This window comes from Xyrauchen texanus, chromosome 1 (genome assembly GCF_025860055.1).
Source record: "Xyrauchen texanus isolate HMW12.3.18 chromosome 1, RBS_HiC_50CHRs, whole genome shotgun sequence".
Classification (NCBI taxonomy): domain Eukaryota; kingdom Metazoa; phylum Chordata; class Actinopteri; order Cypriniformes; family Catostomidae; genus Xyrauchen; species Xyrauchen texanus.
Genome location: NC_068276.1, coordinates 29,394,941 through 29,412,536, shown reverse-complemented (window position 1 = coordinate 29,412,536; position 17,596 = coordinate 29,394,941). Strand labels below are relative to the sequence as shown.

Sequence of the window (17,596 nt, the reverse complement as noted above, 5' to 3'; positions counted from 1 at the left end):
ATGACTCCCAATTCAGGAGTAAACTAAGGTGTCTTTTGCCTCTAGAGATCTGAATCTGTCAGCTGTGTCTAAAGGCTGTGCTGGCTGCTTGTTTTGAATGTGCAGATCTGGGCATATCCTCAACAGCTACTGTCAAATCTGAGAGTGTTCATACACTGACCAATATATACAGTAGTATTGATCCCTGATCCCTAAAAGACTCACACATACTAAAGCAGTTGGGTGGTAGAGAATGGAAATAGTAAGATGGTCTTGCGGGGATTTTCATTTAAGATATACATCTACGAGGGAACATTTGGCCACAAGTGCTGTTGTAATGTTTAATGCATCTGCAGCTCAGCTTATGTAAAGATTTAGAACTTCATACACAATTTTTAAATAACTTTAGTTCATAACTTTAACACTCAGGGGAGGCTAAATTGCTCTCTGGTCTGTTACCGTTTTTTTTTCAATTGGATACACACTGTGACTGAAACAATTAATCAGTTTCTCTTGCTAATGTGCCAGAAACATATACCCATTCTCAAAATGGTTAACACTTTTTCCCTGCTTCCACACAATTTGCGCTTCTCATGCATTCTATTTGCAAAACTCTTCACATAACTCTCAGCAGGCCAGCACAGTTTTCATTGTGAATACACCAGCTCCAAATCTAAAACCAAGGGAGTCAAAGAGATAACGTAGCAAACACATCTCACACGTTCAAACACAATCAACCAAAATTTAATACTTTACTGTATCAAATGCATAAAAGTCAAACAATTGCTCATCGAAACATCAAAAACATGGAACAACAAAGAGCATGAGGAGGTAGAGGAAGATGCAGAAATATATCAGATGAGGTAAAGCTGCTGTGAAAGATCGTGTCATCAACCATGGTACGAGCTTTAATGAAGCTGGACAGAGAGTGCTGCCACATCTAAATTGTTATACTGTAGCTAGAATTGTTAGGACATTTCAAACTGAACAGGTAAGTTGTTGGTTACAGATATGTCTTACAGTATTTTATATTTGCACAATATGTCACTTTCCTACGTATGGGAAACCCAACTTTGTCAACTTCTACAAATTGAGAGAAGACCATCAAATAATGGGGGGGAAAGAACCTAAAACTAAAATAAATAAATAACTAATTAGCATGTTCAACCCAAATTAGGAAGCTCAAATTGTCAATATGGTGGTGGCTAATTCTGTAATGATATCAATCTTTTTTGACACATTTTTTACAGTACACAGGCAAGTTTTTCTTTCAAAAGGTGACACTAAATACATTGAGAATTGAGTATACTGTAATACAGCTAATTGGGAAATAAAATGTCAGTTTCTAAAGTATCAGACAATGTTTTCTTTTCTTCTTTTTTTTTTTTGGGCAATCTGAATCAAATTTATTTTGATGAGAAAGTGTTATCTTTTGCAGCACAGTGTATAAACTGATGCTTCGTGTGTGCAACAAATGCTTTTCTGAGTGTGATTCTGGCTGGATAATTCAGCAAAAGAGTTCTTCTTTGTGTAAGATTTTGGAAATTTGGTCTTTTTTTTTAATGGGCTTGGTGCATGTCACTTGAGGAAATGGGTCAGTGATTCTGTGAAATGTGTGTATCCAATTTAAAACAACAACAAAACAAAAAAAACCCGTAAACAGCAAACCACGGAATTGACTTTTGAGGTTAGAAGTCAACGATCTTTACTAGATCATTGCAAACTGTGTGGCAGAGATTGCCACTTGAAATTATAGATGGTTGTAAGATTATAATTGTGGTTTTGGAAATGGTTTTAGTGAGGAGAGGCAGTTGTACTCACTAAATTACGTTTTTTTCTAGTCTTTTCAACAGGTTTTGTCTCTGCCTTGCTCCTCTCAGCAATGTCACTGTAATTAGGATGTGTTTTTCTTTTTTTGGTAGCATGATTAATGCATTTGAAGAACCTGTGCAAAGAGCATGCTGGGGGAACACATTCCCAGAGGACTGCCCCCTTTTTCTCTCTTTTACTGGCTTGCCTATCTTGTGTGTCCCTCTCCCTGCTTTTTTTCTCATCATCCATGCTGAGGGGCAAAAGGCACGTTGATTGACAGGCCATTCTCTGAGGCCTTATCCAAAAGCAGGTGGACTGTGCCAAATTGCATTACTTCAGCACCAAGGGGGAAAAAAGAGAGGAAAAACACAGGACATGAGGGGCTGAGAGGGGGGTGGGGGGGTGGATCTGGAGAGGTGGTAATGGTTGAATGCTGCATTTTTAAACATGAAACAACATGCTGCATTTTTTAAACATGGACAAGTAAGAGGACACATATACACACACAAACAAACATTCAAATATACCATGTACAGAATATAATACATTCAGTGCTACCAGCTGCTATACTCTTATTAATTATTAACCAGTTAAACATACCTCTACTTACTTTTGACTTCCATACCAGTGAACCCATGAAATTGTAACATATGAGGTGAAAAACATGGACATATTTAAAAAATTTTTACAACAGGTTAATGGTTAAGGCTAATGGTAAATGTTAAGGCCCCTGCATACTATCTACAAAATCAAATAACTAAAGGGTGTGACGTCATTTAGAACAAAATATGTCCAAAAAGAGTTAGGTTCAGTGGTTTGTAATAGCTTGCCAGGGTGAACTTTTAGGGACACTTCTTACTGGCTGCAAAAAACCTTACTGTCATTGGTCCACGTCATCGATAGGTGTGACCTGGAGCTCCACCTACTTTTTGGGTGACAGCTTATTCTGTCCAGACAGTAAAGAGCAGTCAACATGAATACTCCAACGTGCAGTAATTAGCAAGCTGGTGCAAATGCACCCACATCTATACGAGCGTTCGCGTAGAGACATTTTCCAAGAATATATCATGCGATTTGAATTTATTTAGTAAGGAATCAAATCTACTCATATACTTTTAAAGCGATAGTTCAACCCAAAATTATCTAATTATTTACTCTTTCTTCACCAGAACACAACTGAAGAAAAATAGAAAAATATCTTAGCTAAGTAGGTCCTTAAAAGTGGATGGGGATTTCTATTTTGAAGCTCCAAAAATCACAGACAGTCAGCATAAACGTCATCCATATGACACCAGCTGTTAAATCAAATTCTAAAACAACGCAATCACTTTTGATGAGAAAAAGATAAATATTTAAGTACATTTATAAACACTAAATCATGCTTCCGCTCTGCAGCAGTGTGACATGGGTGGACCAGGCAAGGCAGCAGATGACCACTGGGAATACGGCGGATGGCTGCGTGACGTAATCGCATTGGCATTTGAAACACGTGAGAACTGAGACATAGGAGTCACAGCTGGAAGAGCAGCGCTGTTTACGAGTTAGGAGGAATGCTCTACAATAGCTTGGTTGGTTTTGGTTTAGATCTATACTTATCTTTTTCTTTACTCACAATGTTGCGTTTGTGTGCTTATCCTGGATGTCTCATCCGAGAGGAGAACGTGAGATTACTTCTGTATCATGGCAACGCAAAAACGTCACTCAAGAGACCGCGTGATCTCCAACTTCTTGTGAAGCTTACCGAAAGTGATGATTTAGAGTTAAAAAGTAGATATTTTTTCACACCAAAAGTCAAGTAATTTTTATTTGTGTAGCACTTTTCACAACACACAAAGATTCAAAGGAGTTTTACAGAAAATCATGCATTAACAGAAAATGAAATCTGTAATAACTATAAAGTGTTCGCATCGCATTTCAACCGGCAGGTCATTTCGATGAGGTCTATTCTAAGACCAGAACTGCCATCCTTGGAATTTGTTTTTGAGTACCATCAGTGTGACGGGGCACGGGGTTTGATAACATACCATGTTTTACTCATCAGAACATTGTTCTGTGCACACAGCGAGTGAAAGAGAGAAGCATGAAATCATCCTCCAGATAAATGCTTATTAAATAATTCTGTCAATAATTATTTTTTAAGTAATGATAAAAACAATATAACGCAAAGTGTAATTAAAATGTTTTATGGGAATTCAATATTAACAGATTAATCAACTATTATTTCCAATGCCGACTAGCAGCAGCTGTATCATTTAGTCGACTAGTCTCACACATCCCTAATTTACACATGTAAAAAAAATATATAATAATAATTAAAAACAATTATGTTGGTATGTAAGACACTGTAAATGAGATAGGAGTAAAACTAAAGTTTGAGTTCAGGATTTCCATTTTGTTTAAAAAACCAAATCAGCTATATAGTCACACATCCTGAAATAGGTCAAATTAAAAATGTAGCCTATTCAATTAAAACATATCTAGAAATAGGCCTTCCTAGATAGCTAAATTATTACCTGAAGCTGCTTGATGGCTAATGTCAAAACATGAGTTCATTGATGTTATTAAATGAGTCTTCTTTTTTATTCCATCAGTTACTCCTGGTGGGAGGCCTCCGTAAATATTTAGTTTACATGCAGGGTTATGTCCTACCTAAGTTTAATAGTGCAACGCTGAAATATTTAGTAGTGCATCAATTGTGACTTAGTGTCCATTTACGCCACAACTAGGCGAAGTTGTAACTTACGCAATGCTGGTGCAACAGGCCCCAGATGAACCAGCAAGCTAGCTTGCAAATTACGTTTCGTTAGGATAACAAGTCAAGTGGTTTTTATTGTCGTTTCAACCATATACAGTGAGTAAAGTACACAGCGAAACGAGACAACGTTCCTCCAGGACCATGGTGCTACATAAAACAACATAGGACAAACACAGAACCACATGAGACTACACAGACTAAATAACATACCTATATAAAGTGCACGTGAAAACATGTGCAAAAAGTACGGGACAGTACAATAAATTACTAAAAATGAACAGGACAATAGGCACAGTGAGAGACAGTGCAGCGCCGACCAGTACACAGTAGTGCAAAAAGATGACAGTTTCTAAAAATGCCAAATGTAAACATAACATACTATGAAATCGTGTTCTATGCACATAGCAGTTATTGAGGTAGCAGCCAGGTATAAAGTGACAATAATTAAAGTGCAACTCAGGACGTGTGTGTGTGTGTGTGTGTGTGTGTGTGTGTGTGTGTGTGTGTGTGTGTGTGTGTGTGAGTGTCAAACCAACTGTGGTTAACGTTATTAATGTTAAATATTTTCCAAAGGTTAGCAGGTCTGCACTCAAGTCACACACACATTTGTGCTATCCCTGTTAAGGCAGTATTTTAGAGGAAACACTGGTCATAATCTAACCAAAACTAGGACAATACTCCTGTTTACTGTATGTCTGTCTTTAATTTCTTCATTCTGCCAAAAAAATAAATAAATAAAAAATATTATTACAATACAGTAAAACCTTGGAAATTTTCATAAGCGGTGATATATAACCGATTCTCATTACAAATTAGGGTAAATGTTTGCGCATCTTGCGGTCAAGTGCACATTATAAGTGGCACAAACTCACACAGTTTGTGAGGAGCAGCAGTGAAATGAGCCGCTCTGAGTTGGAAAAACACCACGTGTGTGAGCACAGAACACGTGCCTGAACAATTCTGGAACTCTTCACTCTGGAACACGCAAGTATAATCACTCAAGATATTTAAATCACTGCCATTGCATAATCAATAAGCCAAATAGCGATTTCAATTTTATTTTGATTTATTGTTCAGCATTACTTGAGCATTTTATAATTTGCATGACTAAATTCTGTCTTCCTCTTATCTGAGTGATCGTGAATGACGGAGTATTTTAAATTAATCCATGAGATAACGCACGCATGATCGTCGATTCCAGAGGATTAAGTTAACTCAATTCAATTTTTAAACTTTCCACATCCACCACAACCAGTTTACCTTAAGAAGTTAGAAGTACAGTGATGGTAAATCGTTTGGGAAGCACAACCTGATCATCAGGTTCCTTAGAGGCACCTCTCAGACATTTGGAGAGCCCCGTTTGAGCCGCTAGAGTCAGTCGGACTAAAGGCCTTCTCCTTGAAGACGGCCCTCCTGATTGCGCTCACTTCCATCAAGAGGGTTGTGGACCGGCAAGCATTCTCTGTCAGCGATCCTTGCCTGGAGCCTGGTCCAGCAGACTCTCACGTCATCCTGAGAACCCGACCGGGCTATGTGCCCAAGGTTCCTATGACCCCTTTTCTTTAGGGTTCAGGTAGTGAACCCGCAAGCGCTGCCCTGGGAGGAGGCAGACCCAGCCTGTGTCTGGTGCGAACTTTGCATCTACTTGGATCACACACAGAGCTTTAGACACGCTGAGCAGCTCTTTATCGGCCTGATGGACAGCAGAAAGGGAACGCTGCCCCAACAGAGGCTTGCCTACGGGATCGTGAACGCCATTGTGTTGGCCGCCCAGACCCGGGCTGTGTCAGCCCCCTTCTGGGTTCAAGCACACTGTACAAAGTGTGTGGCTTCCTCGTGGGAACTGCCCATGGCACCTCTCCAGCAGACATCTGCACAGCGGCGGGCTGGGCAACACCCAATACCTTCGCACGGTCTTACAACCTCCGGGCTGAGCTGGTTTCATCCTGTGTTTTGTCAGGTCCGAATATGTAGAATTCGGAATAGTGCCTTTCCCCTCTCCTGAGGTGAAGAAGTGCGCTCTACTCCTCCAGTCGAGTCACGGACCCTGGGTGTCCTTCCTCCCTAGCCCTCTGGCTCCGAACTCAGTGGAGGAAGTTCGCAGCAGACACACCTCAGGCACCGACTTGCCTGTACTGGAATAGGTGCTTCACAGGTTCTGATATCTCCTGTGATGTATTTTCCACGGTACAGTCCCCCTGTCGGCAGACCGCGTTTCCCTCTGCCCCCCGGTCGCTGTGTTTGTAGAGCTTCTCCCCATTGAGGCAGGACCTACCACCGTGCCACTTTCATGTGTGGCTGGTAAGCCCATGTGACGTATTCGCCACATGTTACCCTCCCCTGTTGGGCAGGATATGGTCTCCGTGGGGTCTTTTCCCCCAGAAAGAATAGGATTGGAAAAGAACGCCTTCCCCGATGCGTGTTATAGCGATAGATGGCCCTAGTCACATCTAACAATCTATGGACAAAAAACATAGAGAGAAAAGGCAGCGGCTGGTGCGTTTGGGAAGGTTACGTGCAGCCTGATGCACCTGCTATTTTGGCACGCAACAGCTTGCTCGCACCTGCATCAGTAGTCAAACATAACATGTTCAGTGTTGTAGAATTTTTAAATAGGGACCCCTAGTGTCACTACATTGACACAACGTCGAGTGAGTGTTACTGTCGTAACCTCTGTTGGGAATAAGACATTGTGTCCCTCTTGCCACAACAATGTACTAAGCCGCAGAAATGGCCAGGAACTTGCTCTCGGCTCCTCAGCTCAAAACCTGTCTGAAGAGACGCACGCCTCCCTTCTTTATACCTGTATGTCCAGGGGAGGGGCAAGAAAATTCTGTTTGCCAATTCTCATTGGCCTTTTCTCAAAGATAAGTGGTAACCGAGGCTCTCAAGAGAGACCCCTAGTGTCACTACATCGACACAACGTCTCGTTTCCTCCATCAGGGAACGGAGGTTACGAGAGTAACCGAGACGATTTCCTGATTCGATTCCGATTCACAAGCTCTCGATTCGTTTAAATTCTGATTCAACTGAATATCAATTAATATTGGTATTTTTTCAGTTATCATGTTCATATGCAATTCTAATCGTCATTTAGGTCACTTTTTAGCTTTTTTAAAAATGAACAAATCCATGTATTCAATAAATAAATATATTATATTGCATATATTATTTGTGTTACATGTTTATTGTTTAATTGCATTTATTCTACTATTTACAGGCATTTACATTGATTTGAAGAACATCTGCTAAAAAACCGGCACTGTCTCTTTAAGAAAAGTTCTATAAAGAGCATTTGTAAATGAGCGCATGTTAATGAGAGAGGATTCAAATTGCTTTACCACATCTGTGATATGCGAGATTAGAATTAAATGTTTATTGATTGATTGATTGATGAACAATTGACTGTAAAGGAAATCAATTATTTTTAAAGATACATTTTTCAATGACAAATGGATTGTGTGGTTCTCATCTTTGGACACACATTACACAGACGAGTTAAACCAAAATTTCACTTTCAACACCCAGTGAAAGGATCTTGCTGCTTAATACTTCACCAAACAATCACTGGTGAGTGAAATCTAAACATTTACCAGCAAGTTACCAAATACATTTTTTTGTGACAATTTTGAAGTGATTTCCTCTCATTGTAGTAGAGGGTTGCGCCAAAAGTAAAAGATCGATTTTGGGATCGATATCGAGAATGTTCAAATGAAGATCGCAATGCATCTGAAAAACGATTTGAGCAGTAAAGTTGTTACAATTGTTACATTTGCACAAAAAAAAGTTTCGTTGTAATAAATGGTTGTTGTCATGAAGTTAAAGTATGCTACATAATAGTATTTACATAATTTTGTAGATTATGTGGTTGGTGTCTCTCTGCTAAAACGGAGAGAGAGGGGGTGCAACAGACAAAAAAAAGAGAGATGCTCACAAAGACTGCAGGGCATGGAGATTCCTGAGAGCTGCACTGGGAACAGTCTTCAACTGATTATTCTGAAGCATCCTGGAAAAAAAAAAAAAAAGAGAACATATTGTGTTTAAAACAACACCATTATACACTGTTCACTCCTGTGACACATACACAGTATATCAGACTAGTGTAATGTTCTGTGGGAGAAGAGATGAGAAGAGCAGATCTAAGTGCAGACTTTTAATAAAGCCCCCTTGAAACACTGGAGACAAGGAATCAGACTAAACTAGAATACAAACATTACAGCCTGGAAAGTAAAACAACTGACAATGAACACAGGAAAACCAAGGAATATATACACAAGGGCAAATGAGAAAATGAGGAACATCCGGAACTAATAATCACAGGGACCAATAAACAGACAACAAAAGAACTACAAAGCCCATAATAAAGACAAAAGAAGAGCAATAAACAATGGCATAAATACCTTACAACTAGGGCTGGGATATAAAATGATCTCTATATTTATCAAAAGAAAATAAAAACTTGATATTAACATTTTCGAAATTTAGCCTATAATTTTTTTTTAGATGAGGTTCGTGTTGCTAAAAAAAAAAAAAAAAAAAAAACAGTAAATCAAATTTATACACGCACCTAGCTAACTCAATCACAGACATGAAATCAGACAGTTAGCCCTGATGTCATGTAAATCAGCAATGTGGCTAAGTACACGTTAGCTAGCTATCTTTCTGGTGAATCTGAAATCATTGTGTTTCAAACAAGACAGTCACTGCAAATGTAATTCAGCTATCGAATTAAGACAACAGGGACCCCGATATTAACACCATTGTGTTTTTTTTATTTACTGTTTAGTTAAATGTGTTCTTATGATCCAAAGCACTGTGACGTCTGCTAATTTTGACACAGGCAAGAGAGTCTTTCAGTGGACGTAATGGCTTTTATGCTGCAGCAATTACATAATGTAGTGGACCACGCATCAGGGCAAAACTAGGAAGAACAGCATTATCGGAAACTTAAAAATGAATGACTATGCAGAGAGTTAAATGTCTGCTGAAGACAATTAAATGGTGGTGAAAAGAGTTCACACACCTTATGTAGGATTAAATCCTAAACTTAAATTTTAAATGTAGCTTAACCTGTGGAGTTTACTTGTAAAAAAACAAAAACAATTTATGTTTACATTAATTTTTGTGGTCTTAACAAACGTGTGGAATTAATTTCCTTCCCCATTAAATGGTATGAAATGTTTATTGTTATAAATAATAATTTTGAGCAATATGAATATATATATATATATATATATATATATATATATATATATATATATATATATATATATATATATATATAAAATTATATTTGGCCATATCGCCCTCCCTATCAGACACACGTTTCTATAAGATTTCTACACAAATCATAAACCCAAAAAACAATAAAAGCTTTTGTATTAATGGGATTTGTGTTTGTGTGTGTCTGAGTGTGTGTGTATGTCTTGTTCTAAGCCAATCACATTGCATATCTTGCTTCCTCTACATTATCAGCACTCTCTGGCTTCACTCAAATGCATAGGCCGTGAGGACAACTTTTCCCGCTCTGTGCCTGTCCACAGCACACACAACTACACACATCTCTGAAAATCAATACAATCACATAGACACAAGCCAGCCAAGAGGCATTCACAATTACATGGCCACAGTCAATTAAAACTACCCCAAATCATCTCCACAATCTACAGTCCTGGCATTTGGTTTCCCCAACTCATTCCCGACATCCCAGACAACAGTCTCTGGATGAGTCAGTGAGAGCACCGTGGGGACAAGTAGAGGGAAAATTATCTTTATGTAAAACTTGGCTGAGGGGATTATGTAACTGATAAGCTGCATTTGAATTGGCTCACAAACACCTGAAGAACAAAACTTAGGTTACAGGAAATAAAGAGAGAAAGAGTTTGAGGGGGGTTGGGGGGTTTTGCTATACTCTATAGACATTCTAACACCAAGAATCAATATTTTTAGTTACATTAAAACATTTTCAGGGGAAAAAGGACTGACCACAACTACTTCGACAAAACGGATTGCAGCATTAGGTTAGCAAACACTCCATACAGCTAAACAACAAGGGTAATGATAAAAATGCTGGAAATAAAATACACTTCACATAATTTGTGTGTGTGTCACTGATGTGGCTCTGCTGTACGTTAATTTACTCTATGATGAAGTAAAGCAGGAAGTTCAGCACTTGCTGCATAAAGCAATGAACTCCAATCAAGATGAATGAGAAACAGGTGATTAAAAGATCATACTAGATCACTGTGTCAAATCGCAATACACTAAACACAAAGAATCGCATCCTGATATTGATAGTATATTGTATCATCAAGTCCCTGATGATTGCCACCACTACAAAAAGAAGGAGAGAGAGAGAGAGAGAGAGAGCGAATGCATCATGATGAAAGATACTCCATCAGACACTGACAGACTTGCTGATCCAGTAGCAGCGAAATACCTGTTAGTTACACAACACCACTTAACAACTCAACAAAACACACAGCAGGATCTAGTGCTCTCTCGCTGCAATGTACAAGACCTCAGTGAATGAATAAGCCTGTATCAAATATAGGTGTGTGAGCTTGATGATTTGACCAACATTATGGGGACGAAAATGGCCTCACAATGTGGGAAAACCTGACATTTTTGAGGAAACGCCAGAATTGTGAGGACACCCCAAATATTCACATAATTCAAAGGGCTAAATAAACATACTAAATGATATTTTAAGGAAAATGTAAAAGTGCAAAAAGTTTATTTGAGGGTAAAGGTAGGGATAGAAAAAAAATCATTAGGTCAGTATTATGGCAAAGGAAAATCCTCGTAATTATCCACCTTTTTCCTGACTTCTCCATGGGTGGCGCCATTGCAGCGAGAGACTTCCTCTCGGATGCTCCACACTTCCGCTCAGTTGTTGTTATCAGCTAGACTAACATTATTGGTGATGGCGAGCAGCTAAGGGTCTGGATAATTATGCACTGTTATAGGGTGTTATAACAACTACAGTTGGCTTAAAAATTACTGGAAAATGAATGTCACAACGATAAGCCGAGTCAGACCAGATGTAATAATCAGAAGTTGCGTATTATGACCATTTGCCCTCTTTTCACGGATGTTTCCCTTTTTTTTTAACCTTAAAAAGTGACCAGTCGGGATTTCTAGATTCCCTTAATGTCTGCGATTTGTTCAGTTTCAACAAAAACGTAATTAAATGTAGCGCATCATATACGCAAATTCTCTCTCTCTCTGCGTGCTGTATGTCTGCGTCTCTCTCTCTTTCATGCACGCGCGCGCACACGCACACACGCGCACGCACGCACGCACTCACACAGGGCATGTGCAGAGTGCGCTAGAGCCCAGTAACTTTCCCATGTAAATGTGTGTGAGTGTACTTCTCGATTTGGGGATTGCAATCGAAACTGAATGTCCACACGTGGCCTGAAAGGGATTTACATTAAGTAAAAACAGACTGTTCACTAATTTTTGACTGTTCTTAGTGATATTTCAGTGCTTGGTAATGGGAATAAGCTGTGAAGCGGAAGTCCGTAGCATTCACATTCGAAGAACACGCTAAGCATGATGGGTAATTTCGCTGCTTGTGAAAAAGGTGGATAGCAGTAACAATGTGTGTGTGGGTGTGAGTGTGTGTTTTTGGTATACTTACAAGACTTTAAGCTGATGGAGGCCAGACAGAGCCTCTGGGTGGATGAAAGCAAGGTCATTACCAGCCAAACGTCTACAAAAAACAAAACAAAAAAAACAAATACATATTCATTCAGGTTGCAAAAACAAATCTCCAGACATTCTGATAGAAAGCTAGGGAAAAGGATGTCAAAGGAAGTCAAATGTAGCTATGAGTATAAAGAGACACAAAAGATTGTTATAAAATGGATGGTTCTGACAAGAAATCTGGTCGACTGAACCACCTTGAAAAAACACATGACCATAAATTATATTTTAATAAGCATAAACAGAGTGTGTAGAGTTGTCAAGATACAAAATTATCAGTGGTCGGAACCGATACCAGTGAAATTTTATATTTCTCTATAGGGCTGCACGATTTGGACAAAAAGTCATACTGCGATTATTTCAATTTTGATGGTAATGTGTTCCACATGTTCAACTGCAAAAAGGCTACTGGGGTTTTCACATTTGAGCCTTCTTAAAAATAACCAAACTGAGACCTTTTTTCAGTTCAACCACAAACAAATAAATATATAAACAGTGAAACAAAGTCTTCTTCAAATCCAAATGTTACCGTCCACGTGTACCGGATTATGTCCATTTTGTGATAGGGTCTCAGCACACTAATCATCATCATTAGTTTTTGAAACACAGTCAAATTGAATATTAGGGATGCTCCAATTAGGATTTTAACATCTGACACCGATCTCCAATTTTCATCTCATCAATCGATGCTGATCATTTAACTTTTTATCAGCAGCTGTCAAAACTGGTTATATTTGTATGACATTGTGGTGGCATTCGTGTGTGCTCATCTCATAAATACACTCATTAAGTAGCAATGTAGACTATTCTCAGAACCAACACAAGCAAACATAGCCACCATTAAGTCTGGCTTTGCTTTCAGATCCTTCACCACACCTACTTAAAATGACTAAAACACACACTGCAATTGTCATGAAAATATAACAGGGCTCAACGCAAACGATTTTTTTCTAAAACAATAAACCACACATTAGCCATCTATCTATCTATCTATATACAGTGAGGAAAATAAGTACTTGAACACCCTGCTATTTTGCAAGTTCTCCCACTTCATGGAGGGGTCTGAAATTGTCATCGAATTGTCATCAAATTGATCAATTGATTTTCATCAAATTGAAATTACAATGTATGATTTTTTAACTATTTATTTGTATGATACAGCTGCAAATAAGTATTTGAACACCTGAGTAAATCAATGTTAATATTTGGTACAGTAGCCTTTGTTTGCAATTACAGAGGTCAAACGTTTCCTGTAGTTTTTCACCAGGTTTGCACACACTGCAGGAGGGATTTTGGCCCACTCCTCCACACAGATCTTCTCTAGAACAATCAGGTTTCTGGGCTGTCGCTGAGAAACATGGAGTTTGAGCTCCCTCCAAAGATTCTCTATTGGGTTTAGGTCTGGAGACTGTCTAGGCCATGCCAGAACCTTGATATGCTTCTTACAGAGCCACTCCTTGGTTATCCTGGCTGTGTGCTTCGGGTCATTGTCATGTTGGAAGACCCAGCCTCGACCCATCTTCAATGCTCTAACTGAGGGAAGGAGGTTGTTCCCCAAAATCTCGCAATACATGGCCCCGGTCATCCTCTCCTTAATACAGTGCAGTCAGCCCTGTCCCATGTGCAGAAAAACACCCCCAAAGCATGATGCTACCACCCCCATGCTTCACAGTAGGGATGGTGTTCTTGGGATGGTACTCATCATTCTTCTTCCTCCAAACACGGTTAGTGGAATTATGACCAAAAAGTTCTATTTTGGTCTCATCTGACCACATGACTTTCTCCCATGACTCCTCTGGATCATCCAAATGGTCATTGGCAAACTTAAGACGGGCCTTGACATGTGCTGGTTTAAGCAGGGGAACCTTCCGTGCCATGCATGATTTCAAACCATGACGTCTTAGTGTATTACCAACAGTAACCTTGGAAACGGTGGTCCCAGCTCTTTTCAGGTCATTGACCAGCTCCTCCCGTGTAGTTCTGGGCCGATTTCTCACCTTTCTTAGGATCATTGAGACCCCACGAGGTGAGATCTTGCATGGAGCCCCAGTCCGAGGGAGATTTAGCTTCTTCCATTTTCTAATGATTGCTCCAACAGTGGACCTTTTTTCACCAAGCTGCTTGGCAATTTACCCGTAGCCCTTTCCAGCCTTGTGGAGGTGTACAATTTTGTCTCTAGTGTCTTTGGACAGCTCTTTGGTCTTGGCCATGTTAGTAGTTGGATTCTTACTAATTGTATGGGGTGGACAGGTGTCTTTATGCAGCTAACGACCTCAAACAGGTGAATCTAATTTAGGATAATAAATGGAGTGGAGGTGGACATTTTAAAGGCAGACTAACAGGTCTTTGAGGGTCAGAATTCTAGCTGATAGACAGGTGTTCAAATACTTATTTGCAGCTGTATCATACAAATAAAGAGTTAAAAAATCATACATTGTGATTTCTGGATGTTTTTTTTTTTAGATTATGTCTCTCACAGTGGACATGCACCTACGATGACAATTTCAGACCCCTCCATGATTTCCAAGTGGGAGAACTTGCAAAATAGCAGGGTGTTCAAATACTTATTTTCCTCACTGTATATATACACACATACACATACACATATAAACCAAATAGTTACATTATGAATGATTTCTGCTCAATGTCACTTAACTAAATTTCCCTGTTGGTAAAACCATAGCTGTTGCCTAGTTTTTGCTGTCAAAAATAATGTTGGTTGATTAAATAATTCAGTATACACAAAATATAAATGTTACTCTTTATTCTAGGCCTTAAAAACTAGTAGGCTTATACAAACTATTCTTTACTGTATAAGATATTCCTAAAGAATGAAGCTTAATGTGAAACTGAAGTTGAATTGATAACCCATTGTGTAATTAAATTTAAAGTGAAACTTTTTATTAGTTTGTCACCATTTAATTAAATGATTTGTATTCATTATTTTATTATATTTCATTTAGCATTATATTATAGTAACTAAATATTTTATATAGATTTATATGTATGTTCCTTCCTTTTCATTTTGTTGGATGTTGGTAATATTAGTTCCCCTTTCACTTGTCTCCATGGGGAGTGTAATAAGGGGCGACACGCTCTCTTTTTTATTTTAGTATCAATTTGTTACTGAGGTACCTGTACTTTTGACATCACTAGCAAGGATGATGAATTACATTTCTTGGTAGAAGTGTGTATTCCAATTATTATGATTAATAAATGCAACTATTTATTTGAAATAATTATCTTTTTTTATACTGCTGTTGCCAACATTTTATTTATAACAGCAATAAGTCATGAGAAGCTGTGCATTACAGTAATTTTACCATGGGTAAGGGGTGTTTTTAACCATTATACATTCAATGTGACACCATGTCCTAACCAAATGTACAAGATACATTTCCAATGACAAGCAATCTGTCCACACTGAACGCAATAATGCAGCATGACACAAAACTGTTAGTAGGGGGCCTGGATAGCTCAGTGAGTAAAGACGCTGACTACCACACCTATAGTCGTGCGTTCGAATCCAGGGTGTGCTGAGTGACTCCAGCCAGGTCTCCTAAGCAACCGAATTGGCCTGGTTGCTAGGGAGGGTAAAGTCATATGGGTTAACCTCCTCGCGGTCTCTATAATGTGAAACCTCCAGACGTGCTATGTCTCTGCGGTAACTCGCTCAACAATCCACGTGATAAAATGTGCAGATTGACGGCCTCAGAAGAGTCACTACGCCACCACAAGGACTTGGAGTGCATTGGGAATTGGGCATTGTGGAGAAAAAAAAAAAATTGTACTGTTATGAGAAGCTGGATTGTGGACCAATGAGAGCTCAGAGTGGGCGTGGCTACCTGGCGTGACGCCTCCGAAATAGAAACCAAGCACTCGACAGAATGTCCTACTGTCTAAGGCGGCTGTTTCAGACAAAAACACAAATGAATGTAATCAAAATACCTTTTTTTGTGTACTGTCTTGCTTTATCTTGTCACGTCTATTAACCGTGTAACACACAACCTCTCATTACTTACTGCTTTATTTTATAGACCCAGTAAATGGTCTGCACTTATATAGCGCCTTTTTAAGCCTTAACGGTATTCAAAGTGCTTTACACTGACACATTCATCCATTAACACACACATTCATACACCAATGGCGGCAGAGCTGCTATGTAAGGTGCTAGCCTGCCACTGGGAGCAACTTGGGGTTCAGTATCTTGCCCAAGGACACTTCGGCATGTGGAGTCGTGTGGGCCAGGATTCGAAGCACCAACCCTGCGATTAGTGGCCGACCTGCTCTACCAACTGAGCCACAGCCGCCCAGCAGTGTATATTCTGAAAGATTCAATCTTTTGTTTAAATTGTGAGAGTACACTATATAGCTGATATATGCTGACAGTAGTATGTGTTATAAACATTCCTCTTTTAAGCATTCCTCTTTTCTAAAGTGCTAACTCGTTCTCTGTCTGCTAAAGCCTTTAGAGACTCTCTGTCTGGTCAAGTTGATGAGCTCTGATTGTGCAGAAATGTTTCATGCTGGACAACACACTACGACACCTTCTATTCAGAGACTCAAGAGGATATTATGAGTGTGAATGTGTTCATGTAAAGGTGTGTACACATTCAGTTTATAGGTGTTATGCTATAACACAATACAGTACAAGATGGGGTTAAAATTGTTTGCTTATATGTATTTGTCAGTACTGCATGTGCTGTTACTCATATGCAATAGCTTCTCTATGTGTGTGAGGTAAGGTGGACAGAGGGTCCACATAACTTCACCAAATGAGGCCCGAGAGATTAACACCAGATTTATCACCCACTGAAACTGGAGTCAGAGAACTTTCTCACACTCTTCTAACTCTTATCATTTTTCTCTCCATCTCTCGATTTGTCTGTCAGGAGCACGAATAGGCCACAGTGCTTTAGAAGAGAAGAGAAAGCCTCCCATTTCATCCTCTTATTACAGCAAGTATGGAGTTGCACATATTTATCTTAGATCTTTTACACAAGATGTTTACACCTCCTGCCTCTGCTTATAAATAAATAAAAATGGTTGCTGTGTTATGCAATGTTGTCCTTAAGACTTGTTAGACTAATTAGGCACTGGCTGATTACTACCAAATTCGCTTTCAAGGCAAGTCAGTCCACTAGGCAACCATCTTTTGAATGCTCCTGGGCAAATATAGAGCACAACAGTCTGGTTCTGGAAGTGAAATTCGATAGACTAACTGATTTTGAACGATAACTTATAAACCTTTAAAGGCATACCTACCTTGAGCTCCGAGGTTGTTCGTCAATGGTATATACCTTTGTTGAAACCATCAGTCCACGTTAATTCAACTTCATT

At 39.1% G+C, this 17,596-nt stretch overlaps 1 protein-coding gene across 2 annotated transcripts in view; it reads right to left on the bottom strand.

Annotated features, from left to right (window-relative positions):
• Window positions 1-17,596, bottom strand: part of LOC127646732 (leucine-rich repeat-containing G-protein coupled receptor 4) — a 104,635-nt gene that overhangs the window by 25,984 nt on the left and 61,055 nt on the right. For both annotated transcript variants that reach the window (XR_007970951.1, XM_052130585.1), the window contains exons 4-5: window positions 12,192-12,263; window positions 8,481-8,552 (exon numbers count right to left, since the gene is read on the bottom strand). Coding sequence is in view for 1 of the 2 variants with exons in the window: in XM_052130585.1 (XP_051986545.1) it covers window positions 8,481-8,552; window positions 12,192-12,263 (144 nt within the window). In the remaining variant the exon portion in view is untranslated. The remainder of the gene's footprint in view (window positions 1-8,480; window positions 8,553-12,191; window positions 12,264-17,596) is intronic.